At 46.0% G+C, this 16,907-nt stretch overlaps 1 protein-coding gene across 4 annotated transcripts in view; it reads left to right on the top strand.

Annotated features, from left to right (window-relative positions):
- CLEC16A (C-type lectin domain containing 16A) overlaps positions 1-16,907 on the top strand; it is a 231,621-nt gene that overhangs the window by 77,066 nt on the left and 137,648 nt on the right. For all 4 annotated transcript variants that reach the window (XM_080679440.1, XM_080679438.1, XM_080679439.1 and 1 more), the window contains exons 11-12: positions 3,613-3,742; positions 7,614-7,714. In XM_080679440.1, the coding sequence (XP_080535566.1) occupies positions 3,613-3,742; positions 7,614-7,714 (231 nt within the window). The remainder of the gene's footprint in view (positions 1-3,612; positions 3,743-7,613; positions 7,715-16,907) is intronic.

Below are 16,907 nucleotides of genomic sequence, written 5' to 3' on the forward strand. Positions count from 1 at the left end.
CTTTAAGTTGATTCATTTAAGGCTAGTAAGGGGTGGTTCAATAAATTTAAGAAAAGAAGTGTTTATAGATTAAGCAGTACATTAGATGTGTCCTGTATATAAAAAAGGTTAAAACAGGGAATCATTTGTGGGTTTGGAATGGATTAATTCAATTTACATTATTGAATTTGCATGATCGGTTTTCGAACAAATTGCTTCTCGAACAGCCTTCTGGAACAAATTAAATTCAAGAATCGAGGTTCCACTGTAAATACATAATTTATTCATGCATCTCACAAATATATATACACTTATTTACTATAAATTATACATTTGATGTTATTATGCTAATGTTTTCTATACTAATAAAAGGGTAATATGCTAATTAGAGCAGACGTCTTCCAGATGTCCATCTGGACATCCATTCGGACAAAGCCACAGCGGCTGCAAGGCCGGGGCTCAGGCAGCCATGGGCTCAAGCAGCCATGAGCCCCGGCAGCTGTGAGGCCTGGGGCTCAGGCCTTGCAGCTGTGGTGGCCGGCAATGGCAGCAGCAGCGGGGTGATGGGGTCAGTGCCTTCCCCTGATTGGCCTGGTCGCCTCCTGCAGAGGGAGGCCAAAGGCAGCAGCAGTGAGGGGGTGATGGGGGCTGTGCCTTCCCCTGATCAGCCTGGTCGCCTCCTGCAAAGAGAGGCCAGACTGCGGCTTAGGCCTGCGCGGGCCTAAGCTGTCGGTAGGACATTCCCTGAGGGCTCCCAGCCTGTGAGAGGGGGCAGATCGGACTGAGGGGACCCCCCCCCCCCAAGTGCATGAATTTTCGTGCACCAGGCCGCTAGTGTACATTATAAAACCAACAAAAATTGATTTTTTAAAAGATGAGAATAATTAAAAGAGGTACTACCCATTGAATCATCTTGCATACCCATTGAGGTATTTGTACCCCACTGTGGAGAAGACAGAGGTAGCTGGGGGGCATCTGAAGGAGGTTGGTGGAGGTGCAGGTGCAAGGACAAGAAAGATTGATGGTTCCCAGTCAGCAGTCAGCACCACCTCCTGCTCATTACCGCATCCATGTGCTACTTGCACTACTGTTTGCTCAGTAGTTCTCTGAATCCACTCATTTTTTTCTTAAATTTAGCCTCATCCTAAGCAGTAACACCCCCAAAAGAACAGATTTTCTGTGCAGTTAGAATTTTCTTCTAATGCACATTAAAATAAATGCAAAACTATGCAAAGGAAACATTTGTCCACATACCATGTAAAAATCATGTCAGCCCCCACCTGTGTAGTGGGAGACAGCCCTGTGGGAGACTCCAGTCGGTGGCATCTGACTCCAGACCACAGTGTCAGGGTAGAGGCTAGTGAGAGCAAGGGCCCCCGTCCCCCGCCACGGTCTGGGCCCTTGTAGACCTGTGAGGAGTGCACTCCTCCACGCCACAGGATAGTTACAAACAGTCATTCCTGAGAGTCCCAGAAGGGTGGTGGGGATGTGACACCTTCCTATGAGAATACTGCACAAATTGGATGCAGGATGGGTGGGGCTGTGGATCACCCCAATATATGTTGCAGCTGCCAGAACCTCGCACATTGGGCTAGACCAGTCATTCATTTGTCCATTCCAGAGATCTCAATTGAGCACCTTCCATTTGCCAGGCCCTGGGCTAGACACTGGAGTAGTAGTGGAGAGCAAGGCAGCTAAGGCAGCCACTCTTATGAAACGCACATTATAGTAGGGGAAAGCAGGCAGGCAACAAGCAAATCAATAAATAGAAAGTATAAAATCCAGGGAGTTATAAATGCTATAAGTGAAATCAAGATAAGGGTGGAGGGGACAAATCTATCCAGAAGAATTTCAAATAATTTATGTAGCTACTCCCCTCTCAAGGAGAAAGAACCTAACTCCCCACTTCTTAAGTGTGGGCTGTGCTTCATGCTTGCTTTCAAAGATTGAAAGGGGGACAAAAGTACCTTTCCAGTGGAGAAACCTGAGCAGCACACGCTAGGCCAAGTGATGCAGATAACATCAGCAGTCATGAGTCATGTTGATACCCTGTACCTTTGATATGATGTGATGTGAAGGGCACTTCCCCTCTGTGGTCTTCCTCCCAGAAACCCCTAACCCCAGTCTAATTATCAGAAAAGCATCAGACAAACCCAGATTGAGGGACGTTCTGCAAAGTACCTGACCAGTTCTCTTCAAACCATAAGGTCATCAGAAGCAAGGAAAGTCTGAGAAACTCATGGCCAAGGAGACATGATGTAACATGGTATCCTGGATGGGATCCTGGAACAAAAAAGGGTATTAGGAGAAAACTAGGGGAATCTGAATTCTGAACGATGCAGTTTAATTAATCATTTGAAGAGGTAAAGGAAAAACAGGTGGAGATGGTCTCCGAGAGGTCTCTGAGGTGGTGACATCTGAGCCTGACATGATGGGATTGAGTCATGCCTGGGAAGGGAAACCTGGGTGAGAGCATTCCAGGCAGAGGAAATAGCCAGGTAAAGATCCTGGGGCAGAAACATGCTTGGGCCAGTCAAAGAAGAGCGAGAAAAGCTTAGCACAGCTGGAGTGGTGCTGGTGGAGAGGGCCAGGAGGTGAGGTCAGAGGTGGACGTGTGCCAGGCCGTTCAAGGCCTTGACGCCATGGAGGCATTTGGGTTTCATGCTGAATGTGAAGGCAGTGCAGAGTTTTGAACAGAAGGGTGACATGAGCTCATTTCCACTTAAAATCACTTGGGTCTGTATGAGAGAACAAACTAGGCAAACAAGAAAAGAAGCAGTGGCCAAGAGGGGACTCCTGTGTGAGTCCAGGGAACGACGATGGCAGAGGTCATGTCAGAACCCGGTGTGCTCCCATCTTTCTGGAAACAGAAACACAGGTTTATATTTTAATCATCTTCCCCACCCCCATTTTGTCTCCCGAAGATGCGGGAAATGAACTGAAGTCTGGGTTCCAAGAACTATTTGAAGGTCTATACCTGAGTGTCAAAGAACTCTTAATAGGACACCTTACAGTGCAACAACCATCCATCTCTAATGCAAGATGTTTTCCTTCATTGGTTCCTACCTCTTTCTGAAAAATAAAAAGTGTCCCATGCTTAAGTCAGTTGCTACAAATTGCCCTTCTTTAATTGGGAAAAATAAAACATGGTTCCTAACCTCTCTGTGCCTAGAAGTTGTAAATAGAAAGGGAAAACAAAAGTCATATCAAAGTTTTTTCTAACATATAAACAGTTTCAGAGTGTTTTCAGGGAATTTGGTTATGTCTTATTAACCACATGTTTCCTTACTGCCTCAGCTCTTTGGGGAAGGAAGTGTGGTATCAATAAAGTAAAATAAATTATTATTTTTTTAAAAAAACAACCAACCTTGAAATAAATAAAATTGCAGTTTGTTCTTTCCAGTCAAAATCAGGGCCCTGTTTCTTGGTGATGCCCAGATGAAAGGAAAGAGAGGTTCTGGCCTTTGTCTTATATTTCCCCCAGCATGTTGCTGGTGTTCCTATCACCACTGTTGAATATTTGCTTGATGTGTCAGGAACAGTTTCTGGGACTTTGTCTCAACCACGAGTATGTCTATAAACTAGGTCTAGGAAGCTATCTGGGCTCATCCCAGTCTCTGTATTTGCTTCCAGAGATAGAGATGGTGATCATGGAGCGCAGCAAGCTCCCAGAGTTGGCGGCCAGCACCTCCATGCAGGAGCAGAACACCACAGATGAGGAGAAGAGTGCCGCCACGGGCTTGGAGAGTGTGCAGTGGAACAGGTGGGAGGCCCAGCCTGGCAGGTGGGGTACACTCGTGCTGATGCTGGGGAGGGCCGCCCACAAGCCAGCCTGGGGGTACTGCTCAGTCTCTGGGATGAGGAGATGGGCTCAGCAGTGAGGGTGGGTGCCTTGGCTGGGGTGCCCCCTAAGGATAACCCTGGGCCTCTTCCCACCACCCAAATGGTCTCGTCTGCTTCTCAACCAAGCCACCTTGCTTCCTGCCTTTCCCTCTACTTCAGCCCTTGGCCACCAGAGATTCAGCTCTTCTCGAGAGGCATGGGGACGGAGCTGACACTCAGCACTCTAGCACAGCGGTCACCAACCTTTTGGACTTCACGGACCACCAGTGGTCCGCAGACCACCTGTTGGTGACCGCTGCTCCAAAAGTTTCCTTAAACCAGAAGTCGCCAACCTTTTGGACCTCACGGACCACTGGTTGGCGACCACTGCTCTAGCACACTCACCCCTTGGAAAGAGAATGAGCAAGACATGACGCCACCACTCGCCCGCCACAAGCACTGCAATTCTGGGCCCTGTTTTAAAGGGTATGGGACCCTAAGAGCAGTGTTTGGGTCTCCCTGTCTCATTCATTCTCTGCCACGCACATGGCTATCCACAGGGCCTGCCCTCATGACTCTGCCAGTATGATTTAATGCTGCTGTCCACCTTTGACTTGGTTCCTGATTGTTTATTTCAGTGATGGCCTGCCAAAGCTACATGCTCTTAACCCTTCAAGATGTCACATTTCCTGGAACCTTGCTATAGCACCACCCCTTTCGGAATAGACTTGGGTAGAAGACTGCTCCCAGGTTGTGCAGTGAACTGTCTACTGGCCCCACTGCACAGACCCCTGTAATAACCTCCTAATCCTGCTTTGGTGTTAATAAATGCACAGCAGCATGGTTCCTCTGTCAGCCTACAAGGAATTCATTTCCTGAACCCTGAGGGTGGGGTGGTTGAAATTCACACAAACCCCCACTCTACTTATTAATCCTACTGGAAGTGAAGAGTTGTAGCACACTGTTTTCCCTCGTGTTTTACTTATCTCTTTGCTTGGCAGATGTTTCAGTTACCTAATAGGATTAATTTTTATCAGATGCACAAGGGAGCCATTTTTAGTTTTGGTTAAATAGAACACACTAGAGTGCAGTGTGGGCTATTGGTTGTTGTAACTTACAGAGACCTTTTTGATTTTGCTTGGCAGCAAAATATGTAACTTCTGAAGCTCTGAAAATTAAGGAAATCATTCTAAACACAGAAAGAAAGGGGAAGCAACCTTTAGATGCTTGGCACAGCATTAGTTAGACTATGAATAATTGGAAAAACCACAAATGACTAGAAGTGGGGGATGCTCAAGCAAATGAAGGTGCATCTGCTTAATAGATTATTGGCTCTTGCTTTTAAGTGAATACTGTCATTATGTGTTTAGTTTCTTAGGATCCAGTAAATGGAAACAGAACACATACTAGTATTTTACATAGTATGGTAAAACTATAGCTTTGCTAAAGGAAGAAAAATATCCAGTGTTGTCTAAAAAAAAGATGAACAGACCAAAATGTTATGTTTGAAAGTTGGGGTTAACACTTCTTTTTCCCCCTGAATTTTAGTGAAGAAAAGGATTTTCTTAGAGTTGATTAAGATTGTTCCTTAACATTTGGTGACTTTAACTGGCATATTCTACCACATGGTTTACAATGGAAGCTAATCCTGGTGCCCTGAGATGGGCTGTGGCCCCAGGAATTTTTGGTTCCAAACCTTGCTCTATCCTGAGACTGAATGTATCTTCTCTTTGAAAAGGTATTGAGTTGTTGGTTGACAGAAATGCCGCCAAGGACTTCCGTCCTCCCAGTTCCCGGCACTCAGCAGGGAGGAGGGCACTGAGGGTGAGGGAGGGGGACAGTTTGTTCTTGACATGAATTGGATCTTGACATTGGTCCACTTGTCTGAAGAAACAGCATAATACAAAGCGTAACTGTCCTTGCATATGGGCTATATCTGTATTCAGGGTTAGATATATGCCAAGAAACTAAAAGCCATTCAAAATATTTTCTTTAAAATAAAAAAATAAATAAAAAGTCTTAAAATGTGTAAAGAAGGAAAGTAAGATTTCCGTGATGCCAGCATTCATAGGCAGCTGTTACTAACATTTTGGTTATTTCCTGCCTGTTTTTTTTTAATGCCATTACTGTGGGAATTCTTTCCTCCTAATAACTTATGCCATGCCATATTTGTAATTTTCTTCTTCTTTTTTTCTGTCTAATCAAACCCCAGACTCTTTTTCATTTGTTGTACTCTTAGTAAACAAAAAGCTAATGGCTTCATAACACTTCATTTCATAAGAGATGATACATCCTCCCAGCCCTCCCTCTGCTCCTGGGCATTTGGTTATTCACATTATTCCCAAATGAAAATACAATCCAAACTCCAAGCAGCTGGTTTATAAGAAAGCATTTTCTACTTTATCCCATTTTTAACTTGAAAGTGCTATCGCTGTGGACTTACAAAAACCCAAATGCACACATTGCAAAACTATTCACGAATCTGAAAGGTGATGCTCAATCTGGGACTCAGGGCAAACAGCCCGAACATAAACATTCCCTTTAAGGTTCTTCCTTTCATTTCTGTGTTGGAAGAAATGAAAGTGTAGGTTTCCTTTCTGTCAATACCTATGTTGGTTTGAAATGTATGACAAGTACATTTTCACTACTTTCTTTTTGGCATTTTTCAGTGTATATTTATGGCATTCAAAATTCAAAAAAAGTAAAATAGGTTATGTGGGACTTCTCTGCCACAATTTCACTCCCCCCAGACAACCGGTGTTGACAGTAGCTGTGTGTCCTTCCAGGGGTCAAGTGTGCCTTTGGTCACTCATTGAGGCGCTCTGCTCTCCTGGCTTAAGCCTGGCATCCAGAGGGGCAGCCATAGACGGTCACGGGATCAGAGCCTCTGGCCTCAGGGCCAGAACTGTGCATATTCTATTACCCTTGTGTTGAGTCTTTCCTGGCCAGGCCCTCACCTGGAAGGGCAGCATTCAGGGCGTGCGGTTTGTGATATTTGTAGCCACTCCATAGATCTAACCCACATAGCATCAGAGGTGGGAGACCTCATCGATTCTCACCAGTCAGGGAAAGTCAGTCCAAGAAATTGCTGGGCCAGGACCTGCTGAAGTGAGATCATGGAGAAATGCCCTTGAAATGTTCAAAGTAGAAATCAAACCACAATTCCCGTGTACCGGCACTTTCCACTGTGTACCTGGCCCTATGTTAAATGCCTTTCAGTCTCATTTCACTTGAATCCTCATAATAACCTTGTACGGGTTTAATCCCTATCTTACAGGTGGGGAAATGGAAAGGTTTTAGGTAACTTATCCAAGGGTATGCAGCTAAGAAGAGGCAGAATCAGAATTTGAGCCCAGGCGGTCTGGCTCCAAGACCCACATTCTGAAATTGTTCTGACTTGGTGCCTTGTCTGGTATTTTTAGTCTGTCACATTGCCCTGTTTTCTTCATTATCTTTTCACTCTTTGAAGTGATGATGTGGTTTGTCTGCTCTGTCTCTGCATACTGGCATGGGAGTGCCACAGAGCAAGGACTTTGTATCATTTATCCCCAGGGTCTGGGACAGCTAGTGAACAATTGCAGAGTAATTTAGTGGTCTGTTCCTCAGGTTCTTTCCCCTCGAGATAGCAGCTACCCCGGGGCAGAGCCTGTCTCTCATTTGTCTTGTATCCTCAATGCCTAGTCCTGGCCTGGGCACATGGTGGGCTCTCTGCATGCTGGTGGCAGACCTGTAAGAGGCAAAGACTAGCAGGTAGGAAAGGAGAAGTGTTCATCCGTGCCACGAAGCTCATGAGTATCCCTCCTTTTTTCCAGGCCCTTCCTAGACATGGTATACCATGCCCTGGATAGCCCAGACGATGATTACCATGCGCTTTTTGTGCTCTGCCTCCTCTACGCCATGTCTCACAACAAAGGTAAGCCCACTCACTTCCCTGCCTTTCTGCCATCCCTGCCCTCTGCTGTCTGGAGGGAAGGAGAAAAGCTCCTTTTCTTGAGGAATTCATTCCCTTCGTGGTTTTGATGGACTCCCTCAAAACTTCTCTTCAGCCTTGTTAGAATTTCTCAGGTGTTTTTCTACAGACTAAAGCCATAGGAATTGGTTACTTATGCAATATGGGGGGTGGGGAGGGGATGATTCAGGTGTATCTGTCTGACCCAGACACTGTATTCACACCGTGGTTTTCTTTCGACCCCTTGCTTTACAACTGCCCTAGTGTCTGACCTCTTTCCTAACATCAGAACTGAAATTAGTCAAAGTGTAATCTTGGTTTTGCTATTTATAATAGTTGATGTTCTCATTTTGGGTTCTGAGCTAAAATAGACTCTAGGTGGATTGTGTGGAAGTGTAGGTTTCCTTTCTGAAGAAAGGTGTGGTTCTCCTGCTTCCCCTGTTGAGGCTGAGCGGTCAGGATCAGACTCCCGCAGAGCTGACAGATTTGATTAGGGTTCATTCATTCGCTTCCTCCCTGGGAACAGCCTGGTGAGTGCCCCATCTGGCTTGGCAGAGCAAGTTCTGAAACCTCCACATCGGAACCTCTTCCAAGAAGAAATCAAGGATATTCCTCTGGCTCCTGCCACGACTGGGCTTGGCATAGAGGAGACCTTGCATCAAGGGATGTTTTAGTAGGTTTTTCTTGAGCTTATTGGGAAGTAAGTGGAGGTGAGTTTTACTAAGCCTATGGCTAGAGACATTTAAAAAGCACTCAACATAACGTGCATCAGCACATCATTTCACCTCCCTATAGAATTGCCCTGTTCTTTTTAATCACATGTCTGTGCTACCATTTATTCTGCCATTCCCTAATTGAATGGCACTGAAACTATTTCCAGCCTTTTCCCTCTATAGACAGGACTGACCAATGATGCTCCTCTCCCTCCACAGTCTTATTCACTCCCATGGCTTTGCGATCCCCATTAGCTCCTGGCTTGGTGCCTGGCACACAGAAGCCCTCAGTTACTGGGGGTAAACAGACCTCCAAGAGACTGAACTCCTGCCAGTTGCATCCTGGACACTCTACCTAGGTGTTTTAGCAACACCTTGAAACAGTCTGTCTGTACAATACTCATCCTCATAAATATACCCTCACCTCGTCATACTTCCTGCCATTCCGGTTTAGTTGAAATTGCCAACCAAGGTTTAGACTGCCATGACCTTTTTAGCTCCTTCCCTCCTTGGATCCCAGCATTTAGCAATCAAGTTTTATCAATGCTTTCTTCAGACTGTCTGACCAGCAGAGTTTAACTCAGTGTAACTCAGTGTGTGGCTCTAAGCTAGATGCTGGAGGTGAGAGCCAAAGACGTAAGAGCAAGAGAGATCTGGGCACATCATTCCAGTGGCTGTTATCACAGCCTTCCCAGGGGGTCATACATTTTTTATAATCCATTCTCCATGGCCCTGCAAGGTAATCCTCTGTAAGACTGTTGACCATGTCCTTCCCCTGGTCAGAAACCTTCAGTGCCTTCTTCTTTCCCTTAAACTTCACCCTCCTGTACCTGTCATTTATAGTATCCACACTCACCCATCATTCCAACTTGATGTGATTCCCCTGACTTCCCTTCACAGACCCTCAGCTCTGGCCCAGAGGTTAACATTTTTATGTAGTGCTATAACTCTTTCATACAGATAAACTTGCTGTTGTGCTCATTGAACTCTTGAATGTTCTTTTGGTTACAAGCAACAGAAGCCATCTCTCATTAATCAAAAAGGGTAAGTTTATAGGAAGGCTCCAGGGGCAGCTCATAGGGTCCAAGAAGTTGCTGAAAAGCTGAGGAAAGGGCAGGAACTGACCTGCTTTGAGGACTTCTCTCAAGGTAGATCCTGATGTGGCCCCAGCAAATCCCAGGCTGAGAGTTTGCCTCCATTCAAGTTCCAGATTCTTGGACAAGAGTCTGATTGTTCCAGCTAGGTAGTATCTAACTCAGGAACAGTCAGATATGGCCAGGGGGCAGGGTAACATAGCACAGAGTTAGCCCCATGAACTAAGCCCTGTTTCTGGGACTGTTCCCTGAGAAAGGAGCTCTTTGAAAGCCTGGCAGCCACCCCAGTCAGTGCCAACATGCCTACCTGTTTCTGGCTAGTTGGCCACCTTCTTGTATTTCTTTGTGTTTTTTTCTACTATTTTCTCTATCCCATCACCACCACCTATTAACATTTTGCCTGTCAAACATCCTCTCAGAAGTCACCTTCTCCAGGAGGTTTTCTATGATCCCTTCAAGTGATGCACACTCTGAGTTAGTACCAGCTAATGTGGCAGGCACATTTTTCACATTACTGGATTCAATTTGCTAAAATTTGGCTAAGGATTTTTGCATCTATGTGCATGAGTGATATTGGTCTGTGGTCTTCTTGTAGTTCTCTTGTTTACTCTCAGAGATATGCTCATTTTATGGAATGAATTGGAAGTATTCCCTCCTGAATTTTCTGGAGGAGTTTTTGTAGAAGTGGTATTATTTCTTCCTTAACTGTTTGGTAGAATTCAGCAGTGAAGCCCTCTGGGCCTGGAGTTTCCTTTGAGGGAAAGTTTTTAACTACTCAGTTTCTTTAGTAGATATAGAACTATTGAAGCTTACCTGTTTCTTCTTGGTGAGTTTCATCTACACTGTCGAGTTTGTTGACATACACTTGTTCATTATATTTTTTTATTATCCTTTTAATGTCTGTAGGATCTGTAATGATAGCCCCTTTCTGATTCATGGTATTAATAATTTAGGTCTTCATTTTTTTTCTGATCAATTTGGCTAGAGATTTATCAGTTTTATATTAATTTTATTGAAAATTTTAAATAACTTTCTTTTGGTTTTATTGATTTTTCTGTATTGTTTTTCTGTTTCATATTGCACTAATTTCTGTTCTTCTATTTGTTTCTTACCTTCAGCTGCTTACTTCAGATTTAATTTAGTCTTTGTTGTTTCTTAAGATGGAAGGTTAATCATTGATTTTTAAGCTATTTTATTTTATTTTACTTTTTAAATTAACATACAGTAAAATTAACTTTCTGTGTGTAGTTTTATGAATTTTAGTACATGTATGGATTTGTGTGAGCACCACTATAATTAGTGTGTGTTATAATGTCATCAACCAAAAATTCCTTCAAGTTATTCCTATTCAGTCATACCCTCCCATACCAGTCATTGATTTTTAAACTTTTCTTTCATAAATGAGTTTAATGCTCTAAATTTCCCTTTAAGCACTGCTTTAGCTGCATGGAATAAATTTGATATATGTGATTTTATTTTTATGTGTTTTAAAATATGTTGTGATTTCCCTTCTGGTTGTTTTTTTTTTTAATCTTTGCTATTATCTGTGTCATTTCTAGCTATGTTTCTATTACTGATTTTTCTCCTGGTTGGCTTTGGGATGTGTGTGTGTGTGTGTGTGTGTGTGTGTACATATAAATATATACTAGAGGCCTGGTGCATGAAAATTCTTGCACTGGATGAGGGGGGGGGGTCCCTTAGCCCGACCTGCCCCCTCTCACAGTCCGGGAGCCCTCAGGGGCAGGAGGTGACCTAGCGATCAGGGGAAGGCGACACCCTCATCACACCTCTGCTGCTGCCACTGCTGGCAGTGCAAGCCTCGGTCGGCCCTGGTTACCTGAGCCTTGGGCAGTCCTGGGCGGCTAGGCAGCCGCCATCTGAGGCTTTCTTGCACCTTGGGCGTCGGCTGGGCAGCTGCCATCTGAGGCTTGCCTGCACCTCGGGCCGGCCCTAGGCGGCTGGGCAGCCGACATCCGAGGCTTGCCTGTGCCTCGGGCTGGCCCTGGGCAGCTGGGGGGCTGAGGGTGGGTCCGGCCGCACCATGCTCCTGCCGCTTTCCTGGCTGGGCTGAAAGGACTGTGGGACTCCGGTGAGGCTGAGGGGACTGGGCGCCGTCATCTTGTGGCTATGGGTGCTGCCATCTTTGTCATGGTGTGATGGTCAATTTGCATATTCCCTCTTTATTAGATAGGCTATACTAATAAAAGGTAATGTGCAAATTGGTCAGGATGCCCTCATGGTAACGACCAAACAGCAGGCTGTGTGGGGTGACCAGGTCGGCAGGGGGGTTAGTGAGGGACAACCAAACGAATGAACAGCAGGCTGCGTGGGGCAACTAGGCCAGCGAGGGGGTCGGGGCAGGCAGTGAGGGACGACCAATGACTGAACAGCAGGCTGCGTGGGGTGACCAGGTCGGCGGGGGGAGGGGGCAGTTGGGGGCGACCAGGCCGGCGGGGGGGGGGGGAGGCAGTTGGGGACGACTAGGCTGGTGAAGGGGGCATTTGGGGGTGACCAGGCCAGCAGGGGGGGGGGCAGTTGAGGGCAACCAGGCCAGCGGGGGGGGCAGTTGGGGGCAACCGGGGAGGCAGTTAGGGACAACCAGGCCGGAGAGGGGGCAGTGAGGGGCGACAAGTCCAGTGGTGGCGGGGGGGCAGTTGGAGGTGACCAGGCCAGCGGCGGGGGGGGGGGGGGGCAGTTGGGGGCAACCAGACCAGCAGGCAGAGGCAGTTAGGGGTGATCAGGCTGGCAGGGGGGGCAGTTAGGGGTGGTCAGGCAGGCAGGCAGGTGAGCAGTTAAAAGCCAGCGGTCACAGATTGTGAGAGGGATCCCGGATTGGAGAGGGTGCAGGCTGGGCTGAAGGGACCCCCCTGCCCCCATGCACAAATTTTGTGCACTGGCCCTCTAGTGTGTGTGTGTATTTGACAGTTGTAAATATTACAGTGTAGGATGCTGAAGTCTTTCTCCCTTTTGACATTTTTTGGCTTTGTTCTAGGACATAGATAAGTTTCTTGGAATCAGTTTGCTCCTTTTCAAAGCTTGCTTTTAATCTTTATTGGTGTGAGTCCAAAACAGCCTTTAGCTTCTGGCTCACTTGGCCCCACTCCTAAGGCAGTCCCTTTCTGAGGACTCTGCTCCACGAGCCACCAGCCACCGTTAGGTGGTTAATCCATGGTGGCTGGTGGGCACATGGACTCTTCTCAGGCCTGGGTGATCTCTAGTGGTCATTCACCTGCTGCATGCCAGGAGGTCTTCTCCTTTCCTTACGTGCGTGCACAGAGCAGAACTTAGCTGCTGCCTCAAAAAGAACCCTCTGCAGACCTCCACAGCTCTGTCTTCAGCTCTCTTTCCTCCAGTACTTTCTCCCTTCACGTCTATCAATCTTGACCTCCTTCATCTCCAAACTCTGCTGTCTCATCTCAGAAAGACCAAGGGCTTTTCTTGGGTTTTCTCTCTCTGTGCTGAGGCCTGGAAAATCTTTTTATACAGGGAGCCGAAGCACTGGGACCACTGCCTTCATTTCCTCTCTCTGAAGCTCACTCTCCTATTCTGCCTGTTGTCCTGTCCAGTGTCTCATAACCATTGTTTTATATATTTGCCTAGCTTTTTAGTTGCTTGAATCAGGAGAGTAAATCCATTCCATATTTGCTGGAAGCCATGGCATTTTAAAAAACGTTTTATTGAAGTATAGTTGATATACAATAAACTGCACATATTTGAGGTGCACAGTTTGATAAATTTTGGCATATGTACACACCTATGAAACCATCACTACAATGTACATAGCCATCACCTCAAATGTTTCCTCTGTCCCTTTATCACCCTTCTCTCCTTCTCCTCTTTCACCCTCTCCTCAGGCAACACTGAACTGCATCCTATCACTGTAGATTAGTTTGCATTTTCTAGAATTTCATATAAATAAAATCATGCAATATGACTTCTTTCAATCTACATAATTGTTTTGGGATTCAACCATGTCGTTGTGTGTACTGCTAGTCATTTCTTCTTATTATTGAATATTATTCCACTGTATGAATGTCCCACAATTTGTTTATCCATTCATCTGTCAATGGACATTTGGATTGTTTCTAGTTTTTTATTATTACAAATAAAGCTGCTATGAGCATTTACGTACAAGTCTTCTATGGACATATATTTCCCTTTGTTTTGGGTAAATAAATACCAAGGAATGGGATGGGTGAATTTTATGACAGGTGTATGTTGATTTGTTCTTAAAAAACTGTTTTCCAAAGTGGCTATAGCATTTTTCTCTTCATGTTTCCTCTCCCATTCTGGATTGCCCGGCTTCTGAAGGTAGAAAGAGACCATGTCCCTCCCAATGGCCCCTTGCAGCATCCAACTTAGCACCTGCATCAGTCAGTCGGCATTCAGCCAGAGTTGGCTGATTGAGTGTCTCTCAGCCATGCAGCCGCTCCCTTAGGCTGCTGCCTTCCTCACAGCCTGTACTCAGGGCCTCACAGGGAAGGTACTATCTGGAGGGTGAAGATGCCCGGCTCTGGAGGGCCAAGGGGCACCTGGGTGAACTCATCTTGTGGGTAGCTGGCTTTCCCTATGGGCTTTCTTCCTGGAGCCCCACCCTGTGTGGAGAGGAGAGAAGTCACATGCACACATGCTGCAGTACTCTTTGTTCAGTTCTGTGGCCCGGAGAGATCACCCCCCAAGGTCCTATCTGGGGAGCCTACCTTTTTTCTTGGGAATTTCTTCTTAAAAGAGTGGGACTGTGTATTTGAGGACATTTAATTTCTTCTTTTGTTTCCTACTAACACTATTCATTTATTTATTCATTTGCCCTTCTAAAAGCTAATTGTGAAGCCCTTATTAAATGCTAGGCACTGTAATTAGTATTGAGAATACAATGGCGAAACAAATAATTTTATGGAAGCAAATGTGACTGCTTTAAGGGAGCATGGTGAGAATGTTGGGAGGGGACAGCAGCATGACAGGTGAGCGGAAACACATCATGGCAGACAAGAGCTTAGATTGTATTCTGATGCGGGAAGCTCTGAAGGTTGTTCAAGGAAAGCATTATGTAATCTGTGTGGCTTATATGGGTTTGCTTTCTCTTGAAAGTGACCATCTGTTTTCTCTGAAATCTCTTGGTTCCAAAAGACCATGTAATCAGGTAGATCATGATGAGTTTATTCATGTAGTTATTCAACAAATGCATGTGGGCCCCAGCTGCATGCTAGGCAGTGTGCTCAGCATGGGGCTACAAACTCCAGGCCACCTGAGACCCTTGCCCAAAAAAGCATCGGTTTGGTACAAAAGATTTGTAAGGAGACTGTGGCACAGTGGAGGCTGATGTACTTAGTAGAGGGTATGGACCAGGCCCATGGAAGTCAGGGAAGATTTCCCAAGGATACCTGGGCCGAAGATTCAGGGGGCTGGGACAGAGTGGCCAGAAGGTTGAAAGGGTAACTGGCAGAGGGCAGAGCAAAAGGGGGCATAAGAGCCTGTGATGATGCATCATCAGACAGATGGGCAACATGCGTATGGTGGGCAGGTTCTCTGAGAGATGGCAGGCTGGAGCCAGTCTATAGGGAATGAGGTAGGGTGGGCAGCAACTGTGAACTACATACTACCAGCTGGGTGTGGGGGATGTTGAAGGATGGTTCAGCCAGGAACTGATCTGATCCTCCCTGCATCCATCAGGATGGGTTCACGGTAGTTCAGCTGGAGAAGGGTGGGATGAAGATGTGGTTAGTGTTGAGGAGGTGAAACTTAAAGCCTTTCTCATTGTTTGACAGACATCTGCTGAGTACTTGCTACATGCTAGGCACTGTTGTGAGTGCTAGAACAAGTTGGAGTCTTGTTCAAGTGAACAAGAAGGTAAATTGTGATTGTGTAGTAAACTGATGGTGGTAGTGGTGCAAGGTGGTCAGGGAAAGCTGCTGTGAGGAAGGAACATCTGAACTGAGGCCCAAAGAGTGAGTAAGAGTCAGCTCTGCAGAGATCTGGGGCAAGAGTGTACTAACAGCATGTGCAAAGGCCCTGAGGTGGGAAAGAGCTGGTTTGAGGATCCGAAAGCAGGCCAAGGTGAGGCTGACCAGGGGGCCAGGACAAGATTGTGAAGGGCATAGAAGACTGTGAAAAGGAATTTAGATTTTATTCTGAGTTCAGTGGGAAACGCCTAAAGGATTTTTAGTTAGAAGAGTGGCACAATGGAAATTTTTGAAAGAACCCTCTGGCTGTTGGATGGAAAGTAGATTAATTGGGGTGGGGGAATGAGATGCAAGAGGGAAGGCTGGGAGGCTTGTTAGGAAGCTGTTGCAGTGGTCCAGACATGGGCTAATGTGGAGTGAATTAGCATGTTGGCTGTAGGGATGGGGAAAAGTGGAAGGTTTTATGATATATTTTGGAGTTAGAGCCAAGTGAACTGATGGATTGGATGTGGGGGTTGAATGAAAAGGACACTTGAGCAACTATGTGGGACTGTTTACTAAGATGGGAAGACAAGGAGAGGAGCAGGACTGAGGGAGGGGGAGTTCTGCTTGATTTGGAAGGAAGGCTGCCTGGCTCAGTGGTTGAGCGTCAACCCATGAACCGGGATGACAGGGTTCGATTCCAGGTCAGGGCTCATGCCTGGGTCGCAGGCTAGATCCCCAGTAGAGGGCCTGGAGGAGGCAGCCTATTGATGGTTCTCTCTCATCATTGATGTTTCTATCTCTCTCTCCCTCTCCCTTCCTCTGTCTGAAACAAATAAAAACATTTTTATTTTATTTTTTTAATGCAGGCTCTTTGTTAAAAAGGCAGGGAAAATGTAAAAAAAAAAAAAGTCCAAGATCCTTGACTCATTGCCACTGTGTGGCTGGTGGTGCCATGTCTAGAACCAGTGTGGGCCATGGAGCAGTTTGGGGAGGAAGCTGGAAGGTTCAAGTTTGATAAACAGGCCCAGGAGCCTGGAGGACCGACAGGGCAAATTGCCCAGTAGAGGAGCTACCACCTGGTTTGTGCTCTAGTCCTGGCCTGTGGGCACAGGGTCTGCATTTGGGGAGGGGAGGTTGCGGTTTGTTATTGGTGGTGGTGGTGGTTAGTTGGTTGGTTTTTGGTTAGGCAGCAGACAGCTGCACTTAACTTTCAACCTCTCTTTTCCAGATCCATACCCTCCAAGCAGGCCCCCTAATGAAATGGTCTCTTTCTGATAGATTTTTCATCATAAGACAATTTTAACATAAAAGCAATGTTAATAAAAACCAAATGTTAGCTCAGGCCTTCCAGTAAATCATAATAGATTAGATGCTGTACCGAAATGAATATCCAGCAGTGGAAAGGGTTGACCGGTTGGAGGAAGGCGCTCGTTGTGATTCAATTGGGCCACATAATGAATTCTGG

This window comes from Plecotus auritus (genome assembly GCF_963455305.1).
Source record: "Plecotus auritus genome assembly, chromosome: 7".
In the NCBI taxonomy this organism is placed as follows: Eukaryota; Metazoa; Chordata; class Mammalia; order Chiroptera; family Vespertilionidae; genus Plecotus; species Plecotus auritus.